Source organism: Pseudonaja textilis, chromosome 7 (assembly GCF_049901715.1).
Source record: "Pseudonaja textilis isolate UNSWEBS1 chromosome 7, rPseTex1.2, whole genome shotgun sequence".
NCBI classification, from domain to species: Eukaryota; Metazoa; Chordata; class Lepidosauria; order Squamata; family Elapidae; genus Pseudonaja; species Pseudonaja textilis.
In genome coordinates, this window is record NC_141996.1 from 34,358,972 (window position 1) to 34,379,708 (window position 20,737).

Genomic DNA, 20,737 nt, shown 5'->3' on the forward strand with positions numbered 1-20,737 from the left:
CTCTCCCCACCCCCCTTCTTTTTAATGTTCTTCAGTCCTGCCTTCTAACACTTTTCCCGAAGGGAACGAACCATTCTAAGAGCGGGAGGGGTGCTGGCTTGCTTCTTCTTGTTGGAAAACGGAGGTGGGCTACCCTAATGGGCGGGACTGATTGTTGCTTCGGTTAAGCTTGGGAGAGGAGAAGGAGCCTGTCCGGCTCGGAAGGAGACTCCGCTGAAGCAAGTGACGGAAAGCGAGTTTCTGGAGGGGCTCGAAGAGAGAAGGATGTACAACAAGGTCGAGGACGAAGAGGTGAGTCGTGGGCCGACGCTGGGGGACCCAGGCAGCTTTTGTCCTGCGCGCGAGAGCCAGCGGAGGATCCGACGAGGTGGGAAGGCAGAGAAAGAGGCATCGCTTGAGAAAGGATTCTCTCGCTTGAGTCCCCGGAGTCCGGAAATCGAGCAACCAGTGCCGGAGGAAACGTTTAACACTGGTCCCTTGTTTCTCCCCCTCCCCCCCTCTATTTACCCTCGAGTATTACTATTTTAAAGCTTAGACCCTTCGCACTTCTTTCCCCGCTTTGCTTTTATTTTCAGGAGGCAGCCTGTTTTGCCTGAAGTGAGGTGAATGTTTAGCTGGGCGGTGCTTTCCATGGATTAAAAAGGAAAAGGATCTTTCCGTCCTTTTCTTCAGCAATCCGGGATGCTTTCCCCTTCCCAGTTCCGCACATGTGCGCTACCGGATTGCTTACATTAGCTTTCCAAGCTTTCGGATTAAAATGGGACAGCCAGTGTTTGCAAACCGAAGTACTGCTGACTTGGTGTAACTGTTCCCCTTCACTGGGAATAATGTGCTAAGCACATTGGCTGGATCCCCTGGAACTGAGGAGATTAGCGCTTGCCTTGAGACAGATTTTATGAAAATACAGAACTAAGTAAATTTCTCCCAGCCAGGTAGTATTTCATTTTTTTAAGTACTGGTACTTCTTCTCCCTGGGATTCTTTACTTGCTAAGTATTCCTCTATTAGTTGTGCTTGGAAAAAAAACAAAGCTTTTTAAAATACTTTATTGCTTTTCCCTTTGGGAATTTTTAATACAGCAAAGTAGGTTTTCCAATAGTGGAAATTAAATTAGAGCAGGGGACATTGTTCTACAAAAAACCAGCAAATGAAGATGTATATTTACTGTTTGTAGGCAAACGAGTGCATTGATTTGTTTGTTAAATTTATATGACCACCCATCTCACTCAAAGTGACTCTGGATGGTGTACAATAAAGCCAACAATCAAAACATTCTACAAAACCACCTACAATGTATGAAAGATAAGAAAGAGGAGGTAGAGGCACATCTTTCATATTGCCTAAGAGCTAAAAGGCAGCAGTTTCAGGCTCAATCTATTCTAAGTCATAATAGGTTTTGGTGCTCTTTTAGAAGGGCTGAAGTTAATGAGATTGGAAGGAAGCTTTTTGACTTTCTCCAGTGATATCCGTCTGCAAATCCATCATAATTTCCCTACTTTGCCAAGTGATTCTTTGGCACAATGGGAGAAAGATAATTTGAGGGAACAAAAAGACCGATCACATCTTTGCTTTGTGTATTTAAATTTTTTTGCTCCATTGGCCTAACATTGTATCATGCTGACCTCCATGGAGCTTTAAAGAAGGCTCCCTACATTTCTTCTAAGTCCAACATGTCATTTGTTGAAAGCATGGCTGCCAGGATAATTCCTGTTAAGTTATAAATCTTTAGAAAATAATAAATCTGTTGTTCTTGAAGGTGCTGTAGATGAAATTAAGCAATGTGGGATAAAAATGGGGGTCTGCATCTAGTCTAATAGATGGGTTATAAGAGTTGGGAGGCAGACCTTTAAATCTTATGACTGTATAAGACTTCAAGGTTATTTTCCTAAACAAATTAATAAGAACTGGTTATTGGAGGGTTTTTTATGCTATTGCATTTTATAAATGGGAATGTGCAGTAGAGATGCTGAAATAACTTCATTTTCCTATGGAAGAAGTGCAGAGAAGTGTGAGGCATTTCAAACACGATTACTATTGATGTTATCCACAGTTGTTTTAGTGACATCTAAACAACTATATGTGTAAAAATAATGGAAAACATTCTGTGTTTTGCAAAGTAGTGGACAGAATAGCAGTTAGATATGAAAGCTATTATTATGTCACTGTTAGATTCCCTTAACTATTGTTCCAGTCCAGTGTTTTGTAGGTGACTGATTTGGTAATGCTGGTCACGTGTACTGAGCAGAGTTTTAAATATATACATAATAATTAACTGCCTTGCAGAACTATGTTAAGTGCATGGAAAGCAAGTTACAGAGCTTTGATGTCAGCTTGATTCTTGTTTCTACTTTGACACAACTAAATGGGAGATTGAGAGTGCTTCTTTCTTGGAATAAGTTCTTGAAGTTTTCTAAAATCAAAAATTGAGCAAGTCTTTCTTCAAAGAATGGGTGGGTAGGGGGAGATGGACTTAAATATTCTGAATCAAGGAAAAACTTCTCTTGAGCCTGGCCTAGTTTAGAAGATGATAATAAGTTGACCCAAGATTGCATGGGAAGCACATCTTGTTCTGTAGCCTGCGCCTGAGGCACTGGAAGCCTATTATACATATAATTGCCCTACTGATAAAGGAAGTAAATGTTACAAATACTTTCAGCAACATATTTAAAATGCTGTCAAGAGTTTTACACATTTCAAGGACCAGACATTTGCAACTAGAAATCAGCATGCCATCAATATCTTTTTTATAGTACATTTGTGTCTTTCATTCTTATCAACCTTTCAGATGACAAATGAAACTGGAAAGCTATAACAGCACTGAAAAAAGTGACTTATGACCATTTTTCACACAACCATTGCAGCTTCCCTTTGGTCACACAGTCAAAATTCAGATGCTTGGCAACTGGCATATGAAATTGCAATGTCCTGGAGTCATGTGATCATCTTTTGCAACCTTCTGTCAAGAAAAGTCAATAGGGAACCTGGATTCACTTAATTATATCATTAACTTAACCGCTTAACTTAACAACAGCAGTGATTCACTTAACTGGCAAGAAATAGGACCAAACTCACAACATCTGTCTTGTTTACCAACAGAAATTTGGGGCTCAATTCTGCTCCTAAGTCAAGGAGTATCTGTAATATGTGTCCACAACTTGCTTTGTTAAATACATGTTTAAGAACTAATGGATTTAAAGAATTACTCATGACTAGAAAACCCCGTGACTCATTGGGTTATCCTTTGAGACAAAGGTATACAGTGCAGCCTGATATGATCAGAATGAACATTAATTTTTAAGCCAACCACATTTTTTACTCCAGTGCTGCATCCCATGATCATTTAAGAAAAGTATATATCATAAATATAAAAGTAATTGTGGCAAACAAACTTTGAGTAAGTCAGTATTTACTTATCAACAAAATGATTGTGTGTGGGCAAAAATTAGTGGGAACATGAATGATCTCCACATTCTAACTGCTTCCCTATTCATTTTGCTTATGGAAAGATAGAAAAATCATATTGGTGTGACTGTGAGATGCTGCAATGGCCGTAACTTTGTAAATAAAAGGTCTGAACGTGGAAATACCAATTCTATAAGAGAAATAAAGCCCCTATTTTTTGTGCATTATTTAATTTAGCAGCCTGGATTCAAAAATTGTGTAATGCACCATTTGGAATAACTTAAGGAGACAAACAAGCAAACAAACAAGTAAACAGGTTTAGTGTAGGTAGGAAGGTAGGTATGTAGATACAATGCAAAAAAATTCTATTGCAATAAGTCTTACTGGTCACAAAGGGGCTTGTTTCTGATATATTGCTATTTAAGCCTGCCTTCATAAAAATGCATAGGATGGAAAGAGAGTCAAGCCCTCTAGAATTGTCTACATCAACTGTCAGACTTTAAGGTTGGAATATTTTAAAGAATATTTAATATTAATATTGAATTAAACATAACTTGCTGTGTCATCTCAATCCTGGTAAAAATGTTAAACTCAATTCTGGATAATGGATGCACTAGCAAACCAATTAGCAATAGTTGAGAAAACTGCCTGACTATAGTTAAAATCAATCACAATTTAGAGTTCAGATGAAACACTTGCAATCTGCTGTTACCTGGAAAGGAAGAGAGAATAGCTTACAAGTAGGGCTGGGGTGGTCTCTCTTCGGGACAAAATGGTTCACCTTCCACTTTAAAGTGTTCTGACTGTTCCTTGAATAATCACTTCAGGCTTTGAAATAATTTTAGCTATTGTGAATGAAGGCAATGTTTCTGTGCATGAAAGTGAATATGATATGAGTTTGAGAAGATTGACAGGGGCTGTTTGTATATCTGAGCCACTTTATTGGTGGCATCTCACCTCATAGCATGCTGGTCTAGTTCCTCCGAGCTGAAACAAGAGTCCATCGTTTATAAATATGTGTATAATCCCTATTGAGTGTATGCAACTTTTTCAGTTATGGTTGATTTTATTACTTACATATTGCTAGACACTTACTTTTTTCTCCCTTTAAGGCAATAAAACAGTCTGCTTGTTTTAAAACTTCTTATTCCTTGAATTTTATTTTCCTTAGAAAGTTCAAATGCAAATTATTATCAGTATCTTTCAGAGAAACTTTATTGATAGAATTCTTTTGATAAATATTTATAAAGCTATGGGAGTTAAACTGTCTTGTTTTCTACTAAATATTCTAATATGTACGAGCAGAAATATGTTTAGACTAAGTGCTCTATGAACTCATGAGCCTATTGAAGGGGGAACATGAATAGACCTTTTAGCATTTGTTATACTTTCAATTATTTATGCCTAGATCACTCATCTATGACATATATTTTCAATGCAGCAGACAAAAAGTGGAGTCGTTTAATAATCTTTGGTGAGAACACACTTCAACACTGCATAATAACATGAAGAAGATGGGAGTGTAGACATGTGCAGGAGGCCCCACAGAATTCATTTGGCTTTGGCCCTAATTAAATGAATATAAGGTTGTAACCACATGTTAATAATATGTTCCTGTGATCTTCCCTGTGGTCCTTTCAGATGATTCAGTAGCAAAAAAAATTTGCTTTTGTTTTCATCCAGAGTCATTTAACATGTTTGTTGTTGCAGATAGAACAAGTTTGCATGTATGTATGTATGTATGTATGTATGCATTTATGCATGTATGCCATCCATCTCACTGATACTGCAACTTTGGGCCACTTACAATAAAATAAAAAGTTAAAAAGTGCTAAAAAAATTAAAAATTGAATAGAGAAGTTAAAAGTTAAAAACCAATATCATAAACATTCTGGGAGATGAGAATCTTCTTTAGCCCATCAGCCAACCCCAACGTATCAGGTTCTTTGGGGGCTTTAGGCCAAATAGCACAGCTGTAGCTCTTCCAGAAGGCCAGGAATGTGAGGTCGAATTTCACTTCTAATGACAGAATATTCCAGAGGGTGGGGCCACAACAGAAAAGGCTCTTCTGGATCTTGCCAGTCAAAATTCTTTGGATCTGAAATAGGACTTTTCTTCTGGAACGAGCAAGGTGGGTTAATCCCATTGGGGCGAGACATTTCCTAAGAGTCCCTGGACTCATGCCATAAACAACTTTAAAAGTAATGACCAATATCTTGAATTAGACATTTAAAAATTAGAATTAAGCAAAATGACAACCAGTACAACTCATAACAGTGGTGTAACACGCGCCACTGACAGCCTCCAAAACAGTACACACGGTATCACTACATTCTGTATCAAAAGTAGATTTCGAACACTCTTCAAGGATAGCTCCATGTAGAGCATGCTGTGGTAATCTAATTGGGAGATGACCAGGACATAAATGATTGTTTGCAGGGCCTCATGATCCAGGAAAGGGCACAGCTGGTTTACAACATTAAGTTTCACAAAGGCTCTGCTAGGCATGACGGCTACCTATCCTTTGAGCAGGAATTTTGAATCTAGGATCTAGATTTTGCAACTGGGTATATCGGTGACAGTGCAACCCCATCCAGAACGTAAGGATGATAAATCTCAGGTCTTGAAGTCCCTTGAACAGCTGAATCCTTTTGCCCCCCCAAGTTGTATTCCATTATAACTAGAGATTATCAAATTTGAGGTTCCTATAATCTCCTACTGTTTAATAAAAGGAAGAGCTGACCATTAATAAACAGAACCAAGAGAAAATGCAAAGAAAGGGCCAAAGCAGATTTGACATTTATTAAAACTGAGATGATTTCATGGACACAAGTATTGTAGATAACATTTTAAGTTGCCTTTTAGATTCAATTCTATACTGTAGAAACACTGAAAGTATACTTATTCTATTATGCATCTCTTCTGTCTTCCTCACGTTCCCTGCTTAAATTGTTGGCTATTTTCAGTCTCACTTACTGTTTTGTTTCATATGAGATTTATTTGCTTTGGGGTTTGGGGGGTGGGGGTTGGTTTGTGTGTGTGTGTGTGTGTGTGTGTGTGTGTATGTGTGTGTGTGATGACTTTTGGATTTTAAACATTGTACATGAACTGTAGCATATTTTAGTTTAGAAAGCAAACTGTAATATTTTAATACTTAGTTTTTAAAGATACTACATTTCAAAGTATTGTTTATTATGAGCTTATTGTTTTTGGGTTTTTGCAGGTGTCAGAATTTATCTGTTTTCATTTAATTTGGCTGTAATAATCCTCTTTTGGTGAGCAGCAACATGATGTCAAATAGAAATAATCTTGCCTATCACAGTCTTAGAACAGGTATGTAATTCATTACTTATAGTAATGTTTCTTTAGCTTTTAATGACCTAGAACTATTGACTAATTATGATACAGTCCAAGTTAGACTAGACTGGGTGCATGCTGTCTCATTAATGATCAAAATAACTTATTCACCTGTAAAATGTTTAGAATTGCAATAGCTACAGGAGTCATTGTTTGAATATATTCTACACAAAATAAACTTTGGTTTTCTATTTTCCTCAGTAATGTTGAATCTCTGGTTTTCTGCCTGTGTAAGAAACTAACAAGACAGCAAATATATTGTTTCAGTATAACAATAATTAGCAAGTACTTGTTTACTAACATATGAAATAGCTACTGTGCAGTGAAAGTTAATCAATTTCCACTCTAGTTGACCTACAGATCTTCTTTCCAAAATAAGCTGTTATGTTTGTATTAACCTGGAAGTGCCAATTAAGGCATAACAGAAATCATATTTATGACAATATCATAAGTAAGACATCCTTTTTAAAAATATTGTGGCTGAGTAAAATTAGCACTATTCATATTTTGCTTCTACACTTGCTATGTTATGTTTTAAAATGAAAAATAATAATTATAGAGAGCTGGTTGTTAGGTTCCATGTTTCCCTTGTATTTTGGTTATGATGATGTACTATGGATATTTTTTTGCTTATTATGGATGGCTGTATTTATTGGACTGCTGTAAATTACTGTGAGTCTTTATTGATTCATTGGTATATAAATGATATAAATAAATAATTTCCCCTATTCTTTTATCTCCATTGAAATCAATGGATTAAAGTATTGCATATAAATACAAAATGCTGGAAATAACTCTTGGAATTAATTACATTTGAAACACATGCAAATATTTTCAATCTCTGGAATTTCCCAGATGATTTAAAGAGCTGCTGCTAATCAAAATAGACAATAGTGAGAAAGATTATTGCTTCCCCCTCTAAACCTCTTTTAAGATTCTATATATTTAACAAGAACCAGATTTGCAGATGCTTAAAATCTGCTTTCAACAGCTTAATTTAGCAGTTTAGAATATTGTACGTGTTAGCACTTTAATCAAAATATTCTTGCATGTGCTGGGTGGAGTAATACAAAGTTCTTGCTAATGCACAATATTTTCCATGCTTTGTTCCCTTCCTCTTGTATATATTCTTTTTTATAAATTACCACTGATAATTTGAAATATATTTCAAGGAAATAATGCTGTGGTTTTCGTTAAAGACCTACAAAATGGAGAAATTCTCTCTAGTATCTTCTCCAAAGATAAAAATGATCAAAAGTAAAGACAGAGGATTTGAAGATGAATATATTTCCCCTTGAAATTGCAACCTGACTCTGCTAGCTTGATTAAATTGGTAGTAGGAAATTATTGATATCTAATAATTTGATTGCAGTAGGAAGTTTTGATATTGTGAATTGACCATGCAATAAACCTTAAGACTATATAGTCTTCAATATATGTACATAAGAATTAATTTGTTGGACCTATTGGAATATACTTCTAAAAAGTATAAGATTGCAAAATTAACATATTTACACCTTTATTTTTATGAATGATGTCATAGGTTTCATCCAGGTCCTGAGAAATTCTGAAATGAGTTTTACTAACTTTAATTGGTAATGGGGATTAAGAGAAATGAGCCTAGGACAGTGTTGGTGAAATGGGAGTGCGCGCACGGGGGAGCGCTGGAAACCAGAAGAGCAGCTCTCCGGCGTGCATGTGTGCACCAGGAAACTGAGCTTCTGGTTTCCGGCATGCACATGTGCACCGGCCACTTGGTCTTCCTGTTTCTAGTGCACATACACATGCAAAGACCACGTGCGCCGGAACCTGGAAGAGCAACAGGGGATGGCTGGCATGTCACTTCTGTCATGCATGCCATGGTTCGCCATCACGGGCCTAGGATGATATGTTGTCTAGGGTTTTGGCATCCGAGAACTATTGCATTTTATTATTTTTCTTAAATCAGCATAAATTATTCTAGATCATGTATTAGAAATAATGTTTATCAATCTGGTAACTATGATGAAAATGATCCAGTTGAATAATGCCCCCTTGTAGATTGAAAAAAATCCTTTTCATGTTATGCATTGTTTTAAAATAGGTTTCTATTTGCTAGCAAAATTTCCCAATGAATCCAGAGAGCTTTGGAACAGGGAGAGAGATTGGAAAGCAATACTCAAATTTATTCAGAAATCCTCTCCTAATTGCATAAATGAGATGGTACACTGAGATATCACACATACCCCTTCCTTCAGTTACATACTTCTATACATTGGAGTGTAAAGTTATTTGTCAGAGTTCCCATCTACAATTTTGAACTCATATTTTTCAGGGTTTTGTACAACAAGAATGTGGGTTGTTGAAAAGGTACAAATATATATAAAGTAGGACAAAGTTTTCCCCCAAAAGGGAAGTGTTTGTGACTATGTGACTCTGAATATTATATTATCACTAATTTGATATCAACCCATTGTTTGTTGGGGGGCAAAATGAGAGAGACCATTATAAGAATAATTTTAAGTGGCAAGAGTTCACTTAACTTAATGCATAAATAAATTATTCTTGAAACTGAGACAGCTATATCAGACTGTTTCTGCCTTTTATCCAATACAATCTATTACCTACTTGTAAGTAAGGATCTTGACCTTTCCCCCATCCATTCTTTTTTTTTCTCTCTCTCTTTGCAGGCAGCTAAGATAAATAGCTTATACAGGAAATTTGTTTCTGGTGTACCACTAACATCATTGATTTGGTGGCGTCTTATTTCGCACAGGTCTATCTTGATTCTTTCTGTATTAACAGGGCTGTTTAAAACAGGAATACTTTTTTAATCCTCTGATTTGAAAATAGTTTCTAAAATTACTCATCTTTACATTCACTATAATCTATGTTGCTACAAATTTTTTGTTGAGTTCAAGTTGCATGAAGTATGAATTGTAAAAGTACTGCAAGTTAGGAAAAGAGTGAATAATTCACTTGTTAAAACTCTTTCCTCTTCTTCTCTCTCTTTTTTCTTTTTACAGATTCCAACAAAATGTTGGAAGAATATGGCCATATGCAAAACCAGGCGGAATTACAAAATACCAGTTTGGGAAAAGAGGTAGTTATGAATTCTCTTGAAAGTGATCTCCAGCATATAATGGACAAACTCAACCAGAAAAAATACTCATCAAGTCTGAAATTAAAAACAAATGAAGACTACTCTGGTTCTTATTTAACACTCTCCCAGCCTCTGGCACCTAAATTGAGCCCTGCATCCAGTGTTAAAAGTATGCCATCTGTTTCCAAAATTCAGGGAATCAAATCTTTGGCTTGTGAGAACTCTTATCTTTCAGACAAAAATGCTTCTCGAAAGCATATGGGTCCCATTTCAGGCACATTCTCATCGTTAAGTGGGTGCAGCCTTGGAAAGAAAGACTTTGATGTTTATGCTACCAGGGAAAATGAAAAGCAGTTTGGACATCTGAGTAAATTTCCCTATTCAAAGTACAGTCAGAAGAATAAATCTCATGATAGTGTCTATTTCCCAGGAGCACTGGATGGGTGGAAAAACTCTGGATCTCTTCTTACAATGTGGAATGGGAATTCAGGAAATGATATCATTATTTCACCATTCGGCAGCTCTGGAGCTGCCAGTATGCCCTCTAGTCCAAAACAAATCAGGAAAATGAATATACATGACATTATATCTGTTCAGGCTAGGTCAGCTAAACAAAAGGATTCAGTAATGGAAGCTCAGGGGCCTAGAACCAGAAAATATCCGGGTGGTTCATTGAGCCACATGGGAGTTTATAGTCGGTCATTGCCCAGGCTTTACAAATCAACAGAAAACCAACTCACACCACTGAGTTTACCACCCAGAAACTCTTTTGGGAATTCCAAAAGAAAGAAGACTATTGAAAAAGACCCTCTACCTCAAAATATACTGGATGCCGACAATTACCTTCATTTTTCTTCTTGCACTTCAGGAGTATTGCCATACACACACTTTCCACCTGAAGTGAATTCCTATGTAAATTCAACTCTCAGTGTCCCTGCAAGCCCCCGGATAGCTAGGAAAATGCTTCTGGCATCTACTTCCACATATGCATCTGATGACTTTGATAGGGTTGGATTGTCAGAAACAAGCCCTAATAATTCATTTATTCCCTTTGATGCTGAGAGAGGGTTTCCTGGAAGAAGAAGAATTTCCAATAGCTCCATGGAGTTTGATGAAACAGATTTGGAAAGCCACAGGCAGACGCCTTCCATTCGAGAGAGAAAGAGCAGCATTAGTTCTGTTTCTGGAAGAGAAGACCTGATGGACTACCACAGGAGGCAAAGAGAAGAAAGGCTGAAAGAACAGGAAATGGAGAGACTGGTAAAAAAAATTTTCCAGTTAATTTTTAACAGTGTTTGCTATTATCATATCAAATATTACCCTTAAAGTTACTTATTATATGTGCAGCTGTTGTAGTAGTTTACAGTTCAGGTGTTTGACTTTTCATGTGCATCAGTGTTTGCCATCACACAAAACTGGTCAAATCACATCCCGTTTTAAAATCTAAGCAGTGCAATGAAGCCATCTATACAGGGTAGGAAACTGAAAAAAATTTATGGTGCTTCGACTTGTGTGTTCTGACAAAATGATCAGGTATCCACAAATTATATCCTTCAGGTATCCAGTACTTCAGAAAAGAAATGTTGATGACACTGTTGTTTGCAGTGGTAAGATATGTACAACATGTTTCCCACCTAAGTTCTATAAATTATAGTCATAGGTATTACTTCAACAGAGAATATTTTTGTTTTGGCTTAAATGGTATTTATTTTCAAAAGCAGTATATATAGATAAAATTTAGGCCAGCTCTATACAGTTTGTAATTGCATGTGCATTTTTTTCTATGTCATTATGATTGTCATCGGTTTGCTTTTAAATTATCTAACATTAATATACATAATGTTCTTAACTATAAGAATTTTCTTTCTTTTTTGTTTAAGATGAAGTGATATTCATTATTTTAAAAAACTCTGGAAAACCTATTAATTTGAACACATTGAATAGTTTCCATATCTTAGAGAAAAACTTTAAGTCATCTGTGATATTTTTTTCAAATCTGAAACATTTTACAGTAGGGAAGCATAATTTCAAGAATACAGCAGAAATGAATGTACATCTTAAAAATGAAATTTTGATAATGGAAATTCGCTATTCATTTCATTGTATGGGTGTAATACATGAATACTTCACCTTGACTTATTCCCACTTAATTGAGTGAGACTTGCAGACAAGGACTTCTTTGCCTGGAATCGTTCCCATTGTCTTTTGTTTGTGGAAAAAATGGCAATCAGCTAAGCAAAAGTTGAGTGCATGTGCCAAATATAGCAGCAGTTTATTTGTTCTGAAGAAATTGTCTTTTCAACCTCATCTAATTAAACAGATAAAGTGCACATTGCATTGAAAAATAACTAATTAGTGTCAGAAGAAAGGAAAGAGAAAATTGGAGAAAGAAAACCACACTTTTAAACATAGGCAGAATCTAGTTTAGTCTTCTGCTGCAATTAGGTTGGAACTATAAATTCCAAAACTTCTAGGTCTGATAGAGCAGATACAATAAGGATCTGTCTACAGTTTAAAAAGTGAACTTAGATCATCCAAAAAAAAGACACAAGTACAGTATGGGAAAATTCTGAGTTCCTAGGTTCCCTTTCACCCCTGCTTAATGTGTATACAGTTTACAGTTTTCCTTTTTAAAAATAACTTTGTCTTTTATATATGCTTGAATTAGAAAAACCTCTAATATGAAACTACTCGGGACACATTAGGGATGGACAGGGGTGAAAACCATAGATGGGTATAAAACTGATATAAATTGTCTCATAGTTAGTCCCTAATATTAGGCTGCCAAATATCACTCTGTATAGCTTTTGATGGAAAGAGGGAGAATATTCTGTATCTGCTGTTTCTATCTACTGTAGTAATTGTCTGGCTGTTTGTATCCCAGAACTTTATCCTACCTAACTTGTAAAAATTTAGTCATTAAAGAGTACTGAAAATGGTTTTAATTTCACAACTCTCATTTAAGTCAGCAGAGGCTGATCTATGTACCCTGGGAAACAATATAAACCCAAAATATTTTATTTCCTAAGAATCAACAGTATACCTTTTTTTTAATTAATAAAGTTTTATTTGGGTTTTCACACATACAAGTAAAACATCTTTTTTGAAAATAGCATGGTCCCAGGTTGAACTTCTTTATACAGACACAAAACTCAATTTCATGCTCCTTTTTGTATTTTATTCCATATCTTATACTATTTTACATTTTCTATATAGTTTTCCCCTCTTTTAATTTTCTCAATTTTATTTTGATTATCTGAATTCAAATCATTATATTTATACTTTTGTCTGTTCTGTTTCAATTTCATATTATCTTTTCTCATTAAACAAATTTTCTCCTGTAGTTACTAATTGGAGTATGACACCTTTATATCTTTTAATTAAATCCATTCAAATCTTATTTAAACTTCAATATATACCTTAAGTTTATGACCTTCAATATAATACATAATACATAACTTCCAATCAAATTCTGCTTGGTACATTCGTATAATACACACTATATTCTTTTAAAAAAAGGAAAGAAAGAAAGATTGTAAATATATGTAATTATAAACCCTCATTCCATTCCAGTTCAGTTATATCATTAATAATCATTAAAATCTTAACATCTTTAACACTTCTTTTCAATTAAATATCATATTTCCTTAAAAACACATATAATCTCCATAATTAATTTTTCCCTTATTTCTCTTTACATATGTTTTATAAATCATTAAATATACCTTTTGTTACATTTATTTATTGACAAGCATTCCACTAAATTACGATAGCTATTTTATCAGACATCAGACATGATATTCTTTCAAACTAAAATCGGAATTCCGATTTTTGGGGGGAATCAGCCCCGCTCCCCCTTCCCCCTTCTTCTCCTCCTTCCCCTCCCCTCGGAGGCCTCCTGAGTCAGGAGTTGCTACTGCCCGGCGCAGCTCCATGCGGCTCTAGTCCCGCGTTGCCTCGGGAAGGGAAAAGCAAAAAGGAAGAGCTGCGGCGGCGGTTTGCAAAGAGGACTGGAGAAGGTGAAGCGGTTTTGCAAACGATTCCTGGCTGCCCAGATGTAAATAAATGGTTTTTGCCCGGGAAGCCCATTCTCACGAGTTTAAAAGGCTCATGTAATAATATGCCTTTCTCTCTCTTCCCCCCCACCCCCCCAACAGGGCGCGCTTCAACGACTCCTCAAGCCGCTCTCGCTCTTTCAAAAGTGTGAGGCGGGAGTTAGTTGCAGGAAAAACTGAGCCAAGGAGCGGGGACACAAGTCGCAACCGTGGCGGGCAGAGTGGGGGAGGGAAGATTGTTATTCCTGTTATTCTCGCGCTGTGGGGATAGTGAGCGTGTGTTTAGAGTAGGTGTTTTGTGTGTGTGGGCGTGGCGAGAGCTGCCTTTGGGGTTATAGAGCCGCCGCCTCTCGCTGAACTACCCGCGCCGGATGCAAAAAAAGTTCTCCATGGGGAGGAAAGTAGACCCACGTCACGCCTCGGGTCTCTTCTCCCTCCCCTCCCCCCCAGCTGCCAGGTGCCTGCATGATCAGCCCAGAGGAGCCCTGCCTCCTTTAGCCCGCAGCTCGGAGGATCTCATGCAGTTGGGTGAGGAAGAGCCCGAAAGCACCAGCTGAGGCTTCCGTGGAGTGTGGGGGTGCTGGGGAAGACCTGGATTACTTGTTCATTAAAGATGGCTTCTTCTTTGTCGCAATCTTCTTGTTCTGCAGGCATTTCTTGTTGTTTCTCATAATTCCAAATCTCCATTTCTAAAAACTGAAATACGAAGCCAAAAATACCTCTCCCTTCTTGTGCATCTTCTTTGTACTTTTTAAGTTCCATTTTCAGTTCTTCTAAAAGTGGAAGCATTTTAAATAACCGGCCGATTGATTTTAATCATTAAAAACAGTAACCAAGAATCCAGAAATCATCAAGTAATCCAGATAGTCCCGAGTTGTATCTTTTCATTTCTTTTTCGACTTTCTCTTCCTGGGGTTTTTGTTGCGATATTTCAGTTAGAATGTATCTTTTGGAAGTCTTTTGCTGTAAGTTCTTTTTTAATTCCAGGCAGTCTCCTCCCTTCCAGATCCTACCCTTTTATTCTTTTTCTCTCCTTTCCTGTTTTCAAAAGCTTTTAATTATCCAGAAATCTTTATTATCCCTTTGACTTTTTATTTTCAGCATTAAATGCCTATTGATGTCAAAATGGATTTTTTTCCAATTTCTTGCTTAAATCTCTTAGCAGTCAGTATAGGGAAAGGAGAAAACCAAATCTTTTCCCTTTTCTCTCTCCTTCGCAGCTTAAAAATCTTCTTAGGGAACAATGTTATTGTTTTTTAATAGTTTCAATTCCAGGGTACCTTATTTGTTACTTTTGCTGTTTGACCCGGTCAACCAAAACTTTCTCTTCTTATTTTCCTCCTGCACATTCTTTTCCGGTTGAGTTCTTCTGTGTGGTGGCCATTTCTGATCACCGCTGCAACTGCCTTCAGGTAAGGGAGTAATGGCCAGCTGGGGAGGAGAGATGCGGCTCTCCTCAACCCTGCTGGCAGTCTCCCCCCTCTTCACCACCTCTTCGGCTTAGCCCAGAAACCAGCCGGCTCGAGGCGCTCCAGCGGCAAGCACGGATCGAAGCCTCGCAGAGTTGAGGTTTCGGTATGTCGCTGAAGAAGCTCAAACCGAAAGCCCCAGCATACCTTCTTTAGTCAATATATATATTACCCAAAACTGATTATGTTACTTTTATTTCCCCTCAAAGGAGGGGCATAGAAGAGGCAGAATGATTTAGTTCACACTGTATTATAACAAATTTTAAAACATTTAATAACAAATTAATGCTCTTCCATTACATTTTTATCATATGCTTGATATGCTTGGGCTACTTTTTTATCATATGCTTGATATGCTTGGGCTACTTTAAACAGTGATGGACAGTCTTTTTGGGATAAAGACCATATGTTTTGGTCTTATAGTATACTGGGGATTGAGTGGGTACAGTATAGAACAGAATTTTAAAATTAAAATTAGATTTACAAATTTAATTCCCTCCAAAAATATGTCTTTTGAACATCTTATGAAATTGCATAAGAGTTTGATATTTTTGCATGATTTCTTAAGCAAGATTGATGAAATATATGGAAACTATATGAGATTCTATTTTATTATCATAAAATATTTTTATTTTAATTTATTATTCAGATTTCAGGGCTTGACGGCCATTGATGAAAATGGACAAATGCATGTCTTTTGAATTGCATACAATCATTTGCAACAATTAATCTGATACTCATAGGATTGTTGTTATGGAAAAATAGGAGGTTATGGTGTGTTAGATATATTCATTGCCTTATTTATAAAATAATGAAGGTGGGATATATATATATATATATATATATATATATATATATATATATATATATATATATATATATATATATATATATATATATGCTTGAAAAATAGGAAAAGCAGAAGCAAAATATAACTTTTGAGAAAGATGTCCTAAAACCCTAAAAGTAATCTGAAATATTTATATATTGTTAAAGGCTCTTGATATTAGTGTAAAAATTAAGGAGAAAAATATGCAATGAATTATTCTGATGACTTCTTCCATTATACCTTTATAAAGGCTGAAAGTAACCATTTTCTGTTTAGAGACAGGACAAAAAAATTTTCCAATTTATTTGACAGCTGTTTCCTTTGTACAAATAGTTTTGTTTTTCTGAACAGGATATGAGTTCATTTGCTTTGAAACATGTTAAAAAGTTAAAGTGAGTGCATGTTTATACATAAAGGAATTTCCTCCCGCTTGATTGGTTTTCTCTTTTAGCATCCTGTGCATTCAAACATTGTGGGGGCATTCACAAGTAGAATAATGCATCTAATTGATAAATGTTTTGAAGGTCAACTCACTTGTACTAGTTCAGTTGTCCTTTCAAGAAGCTTCTTGAGGTTGTGATTTAGTTAAAACTGTTGGTTGCAGTGCTACAACCAACTTTTTGATTCAGCTGTGCTTGGAAGGGAGTAATCAGAACAAAGGAAAACCCAAATTCTATTGAATTGAAGTCAATTTGACATTTTGTTCCTTTGAAAAAAAATATACATTCTATATTCCAAATTCTAATTTTAAAATTCTAAATTTAAAATTAACAGTGGTGAATATCCAGATAGGCAAGCAGTTGAATGGAAAAAATATTTTGCCTCTAGTGCCTAAGCTGAGAATTTCATGTTCAGTTTTTTAAAGAAATTCACACTTTTACCTCTAGATGGTAGTCTTAAATTAAAAATAATTGATTTTCATTCATATAGTCACATAGATATTTGGTTTTATTTATTTCAGCAATGAATAAACTATAGATGAGTCAATATACTTACATTCTAGTCCAGTAATCCTTTAATATTCTGGTGGCCATGTGTATGTGTATATAAGTGTGTAGAATGTATGTATTAATTCCATATTCCTTAAGATGCTTTTTTTAAAAGAGAAAAATCTATTTCTTTTCATTAGTAAAGTTATGTATTTATTACATAACTTATAGAAATACGTTCTTCTGTATCTCAGTAAGAATAGTGACTATTAAACAATTTTTAACAAAATGTTATTGCATAATGGCTTTAACTGTATATGTATATTGAGCTTATGGATGTATCATTATTACTTAGTTTTTTTAACTGCCTAGAATCTTAAAATCAAAGAAACCAGTGATATTTGTTAATATATAATAAGAAGTTGCAGTCAGTTATCAGGATAGGTATATGTAGGACAGTGGGATTTTTAAATAGGTACCATGTGATAGCAGCCATGTAATTTTATTGTGTATTATATTATTGTAATAATCCAGACAGCTCCTGGATTACTGTGTCCACTTTTGACAACACACTTTCAGAATGTCAGAGGACAGCATCCAGGATGGTAAGTGGCATGGAATAATAATAATAAAGTAATGATTGCAGGTTTGGAGTTTATTTTGGCTGGCAAATAAGACTCTGAGGAAACAATAGCTATCTTCACATTGATGATTTAACAATGAAAAATTATCTTGAGGTTGTTTAAATAGGATGCCCATTTAGCAGAAGGTTGAAAGAATGGATTTCACTGAAAGATGATTGAATTACATGATCCAAGGTCCCAAGGTAATTTTAATTGTTAAATAGCTTTTACTGATAGGATTTTTCCCAATGGTCCTTTCCAATATTTTATGATTCTATTAATAAAAAAGAAAAGGGGGCTTAAAATTCTGTTGGAGTACATCTCTCATATTTGACTCTATTATTTGAGAGTTATTTTCCTATCACTTTTATTGAAAACAAGAAACTGAGTGGTGACCAACCACTCAGATCAGCTATCTGTATTTTAAAATACAATACTTTACATAAAGATAAACTGTTGGTTATGTATTTACACACACACACACACACATTTGAATTGGCTTGAAAAACACAGTTTACTGTACATTTATAGAATGAAAGTGCAGTGAAATAAGGAATAGCTGGAGTCCTGTGGTGAAAATAGATGCCACAAAATAACAGCCCCAAGAATTTCCTGAACATAAGTTCTCTGATATCACGTTGTCCACTTTGAAATAGAAATGATGTAATGTAACATGTTACCCAATTACCAGTGTAGTAGTGATCAAAGCCAAGGGAGGTATATTTCTTGCTTAAAGGTAGAAGCATTTTTGTAAAAATGGGGTAAGCAGCAAGAATTTGTCATTTCTTACTATGTTCAGTTCTCTCTCTCTCTCTCTCTCTCTCTCTCTCTCTCTCTCTCTCTCTCTCTCTGTGTGTGTGTGTGTGTGTGTGTGAGAGAGAGAGAGAGAGAGAGAAAGAGAGAGAGAGAGAGAATGTTCATTCTCTGTGTCTCTCTGCAAGAGACAGAGAGAGAAACTTCCTTTTACCAATTTGTGTTTTTAACTGCTGGTAATGGTAGATTTTTTTTTCCTCTCAAAGAATAGAAATATGTATAATGCCAAGATAGCATTCTGTCCAAAAGTAAGAGTTTGGTACATATCATTGTCAAACTACACCTCGGCTGCATTCATTTGGAACTGGGCAGGGGAAAATATTTGTGTGTGGGCTACTATTTGATACATCCTGCATTCTGAAGGGTGAGTGGGGAAAAAGAGACCAAATTGAACATATCCTGTCACTATACGTGCGGGTTGGCTCAGAGAGGAAGCACTGTTTATTTCAATTCTTAATTACTGCAGTGAAGGTAGCATTAAAGTCAGCAAGTAATGGCTGAATGTTGGTGTTCCTGGCCAGCAGTCAGACGGAGCTTTCAGAAATGGGTTGGGTACTCCAAGGACTCAGGTTTAAGAGGAAGAGAACAAACACTGTTTAAGCAAAAGAAGAGAGAGCTGAAGGCTTACGGTGAAAATGCTTTGAGGGAAGAAAAGAGTTTTAAGGTGCAAGGATTTCATTGTCATTTTGTCTTCCTAATTTAATGTTTTGTTTGAAAAGAGGAAGGAAGGGAATTTAAATTAAGGGATAATTTAAAAGTATAAACTTAATTTTTAATGCCACATTTGAGCTTTTCTACATAGGTTAGGCAGATTTAAAAATCAACTGTGAATTGGATAGTTAAGAGACTAGTTTTTCTTGTAATAAAGAAGTTTCTGAATTAATTTCATGGATATGCAAACATGGTTATTGAACTTGACACTCTCCAATTCCTGCTAAAGCAAAGGGTTAACCAGGCTTCAGTACTTATTATGTGCATTTATTTAGGATTATACCCTTTGAATTCAACAGGCTTTTCTAAGTAATTAAACAAAGGCTTTGATTACATCTAATGTCTATATCTGCTTTCTCTTACCTTTGTACTTAAGAAAAGCAGAATTTGAATTTATTGTTTTGGGTTTTCTTGAGAAATGAACACCACTATAAAATACTCTGAAGAATATGTATCTTCAAATGAAGTTTCTCAGTATTTGTGTTCATTGTTACTGCTTTTTAATGCAGAGTAATCTTCTAAGGTACCTTAGCTTATAGATTGAAAAATACATTGTCTTAAAATTGTGACATATTTCACTTAAAGATAGAAAACTCTTGAGTTAGCAATAGATTTTGTAATATTGTTATGTTGTAAAATAGACTAGACTTTCTCAATAGGTATGAATCAGCAATTCAGTAAGATGTTAGTAAAGTGAAATTATCATACAGTTTGCTGTTTATGTTTGTTTATGCTAATATAATTTTTACCATCGTCTTAATTGCTTTTAGACCAATTATGGAAACTCAAGAAATTCCAAGGAGTACAGTATAAGGATATTGCTTTTTTTAAAATTATCTATACTTTTTCTTTAAAAAAATTTGTCTTACATGCAGAAGACTTATGAAAGACATAATCTTTGAAGGCTTCTTTATTTGTAGGTAGCCACCAATAGAAATATAGAACAAAGCTTATTGCAGGCTTGAAATACAAAAGTGTAACTATCCAAGCTTGCATTAGATAATACTCATTAGAGTATTATCTAATGATACATTCCCGTATTAAAGTAGTGAAGCTGAAGCCATAGATATTTATTTATTTTAAACGAATTTATAGGCCACCCAATTCACACACGTTGACTCTGGGTTATTTACAACATTAAAATATAAAAGTGTAAAATTTCCTTTCCATACTCACTCCAGTCACTTGATTGACTCTGTATCAGTGAAGGGTCCCCAGATCTCCTGACAAAACCACATAGTCAAGGTCTTCCAGAAGAGTAACAAGGTTTTACTTTGTTAAGTAACTTCGTTATGTAATTCAGTCATTGGGAGAATAATATTCCAAAGGGAAGCAAGCACCATAGAGAAGGACTTTTCCTTGGTCCTACAAGTTTTGCCGCTGTAATGGATGGGCCTCTAACATACCGTTTTCTTCCTGCTCTGGTGGGCTGGGGAGATGTGGTCCTTCAAAAGATCTCATTGGAAAA

At 35.7% G+C, this 20,737-nt stretch overlaps 1 protein-coding gene across 12 annotated transcripts in view; it reads left to right on the forward strand.

Annotated features, from left to right (window-relative positions):
* The first annotated feature begins 131 nt into the window (after positions 1–131).
* Positions 132–20,737, forward strand: part of PHLDB2 (pleckstrin homology like domain family B member 2) — a 60,919-nt gene continuing 40,313 nt past the window's right edge. For 4 of the 12 annotated variants that reach the window (XM_087937414.1, XM_026700777.2, XM_087937419.1 and 1 more), the window contains exons 1-3: positions 136–291; positions 6,625–6,734; positions 9,764–11,100. In XM_087937414.1, the coding sequence (XP_087793540.1) occupies positions 6,689–6,734; positions 9,764–11,100 (1,383 nt within the window). In that variant the 5' untranslated portion in view covers positions 136–291; positions 6,625–6,688. Of the gene's footprint in view, positions 368–6,624; positions 6,735–9,763; positions 11,101–20,737 lie in introns of all 12 variants that reach the window. The other 8 variants (XM_087937420.1, XM_087937422.1, XM_087937416.1 and 5 more) reach the window with 6 other exon arrangements.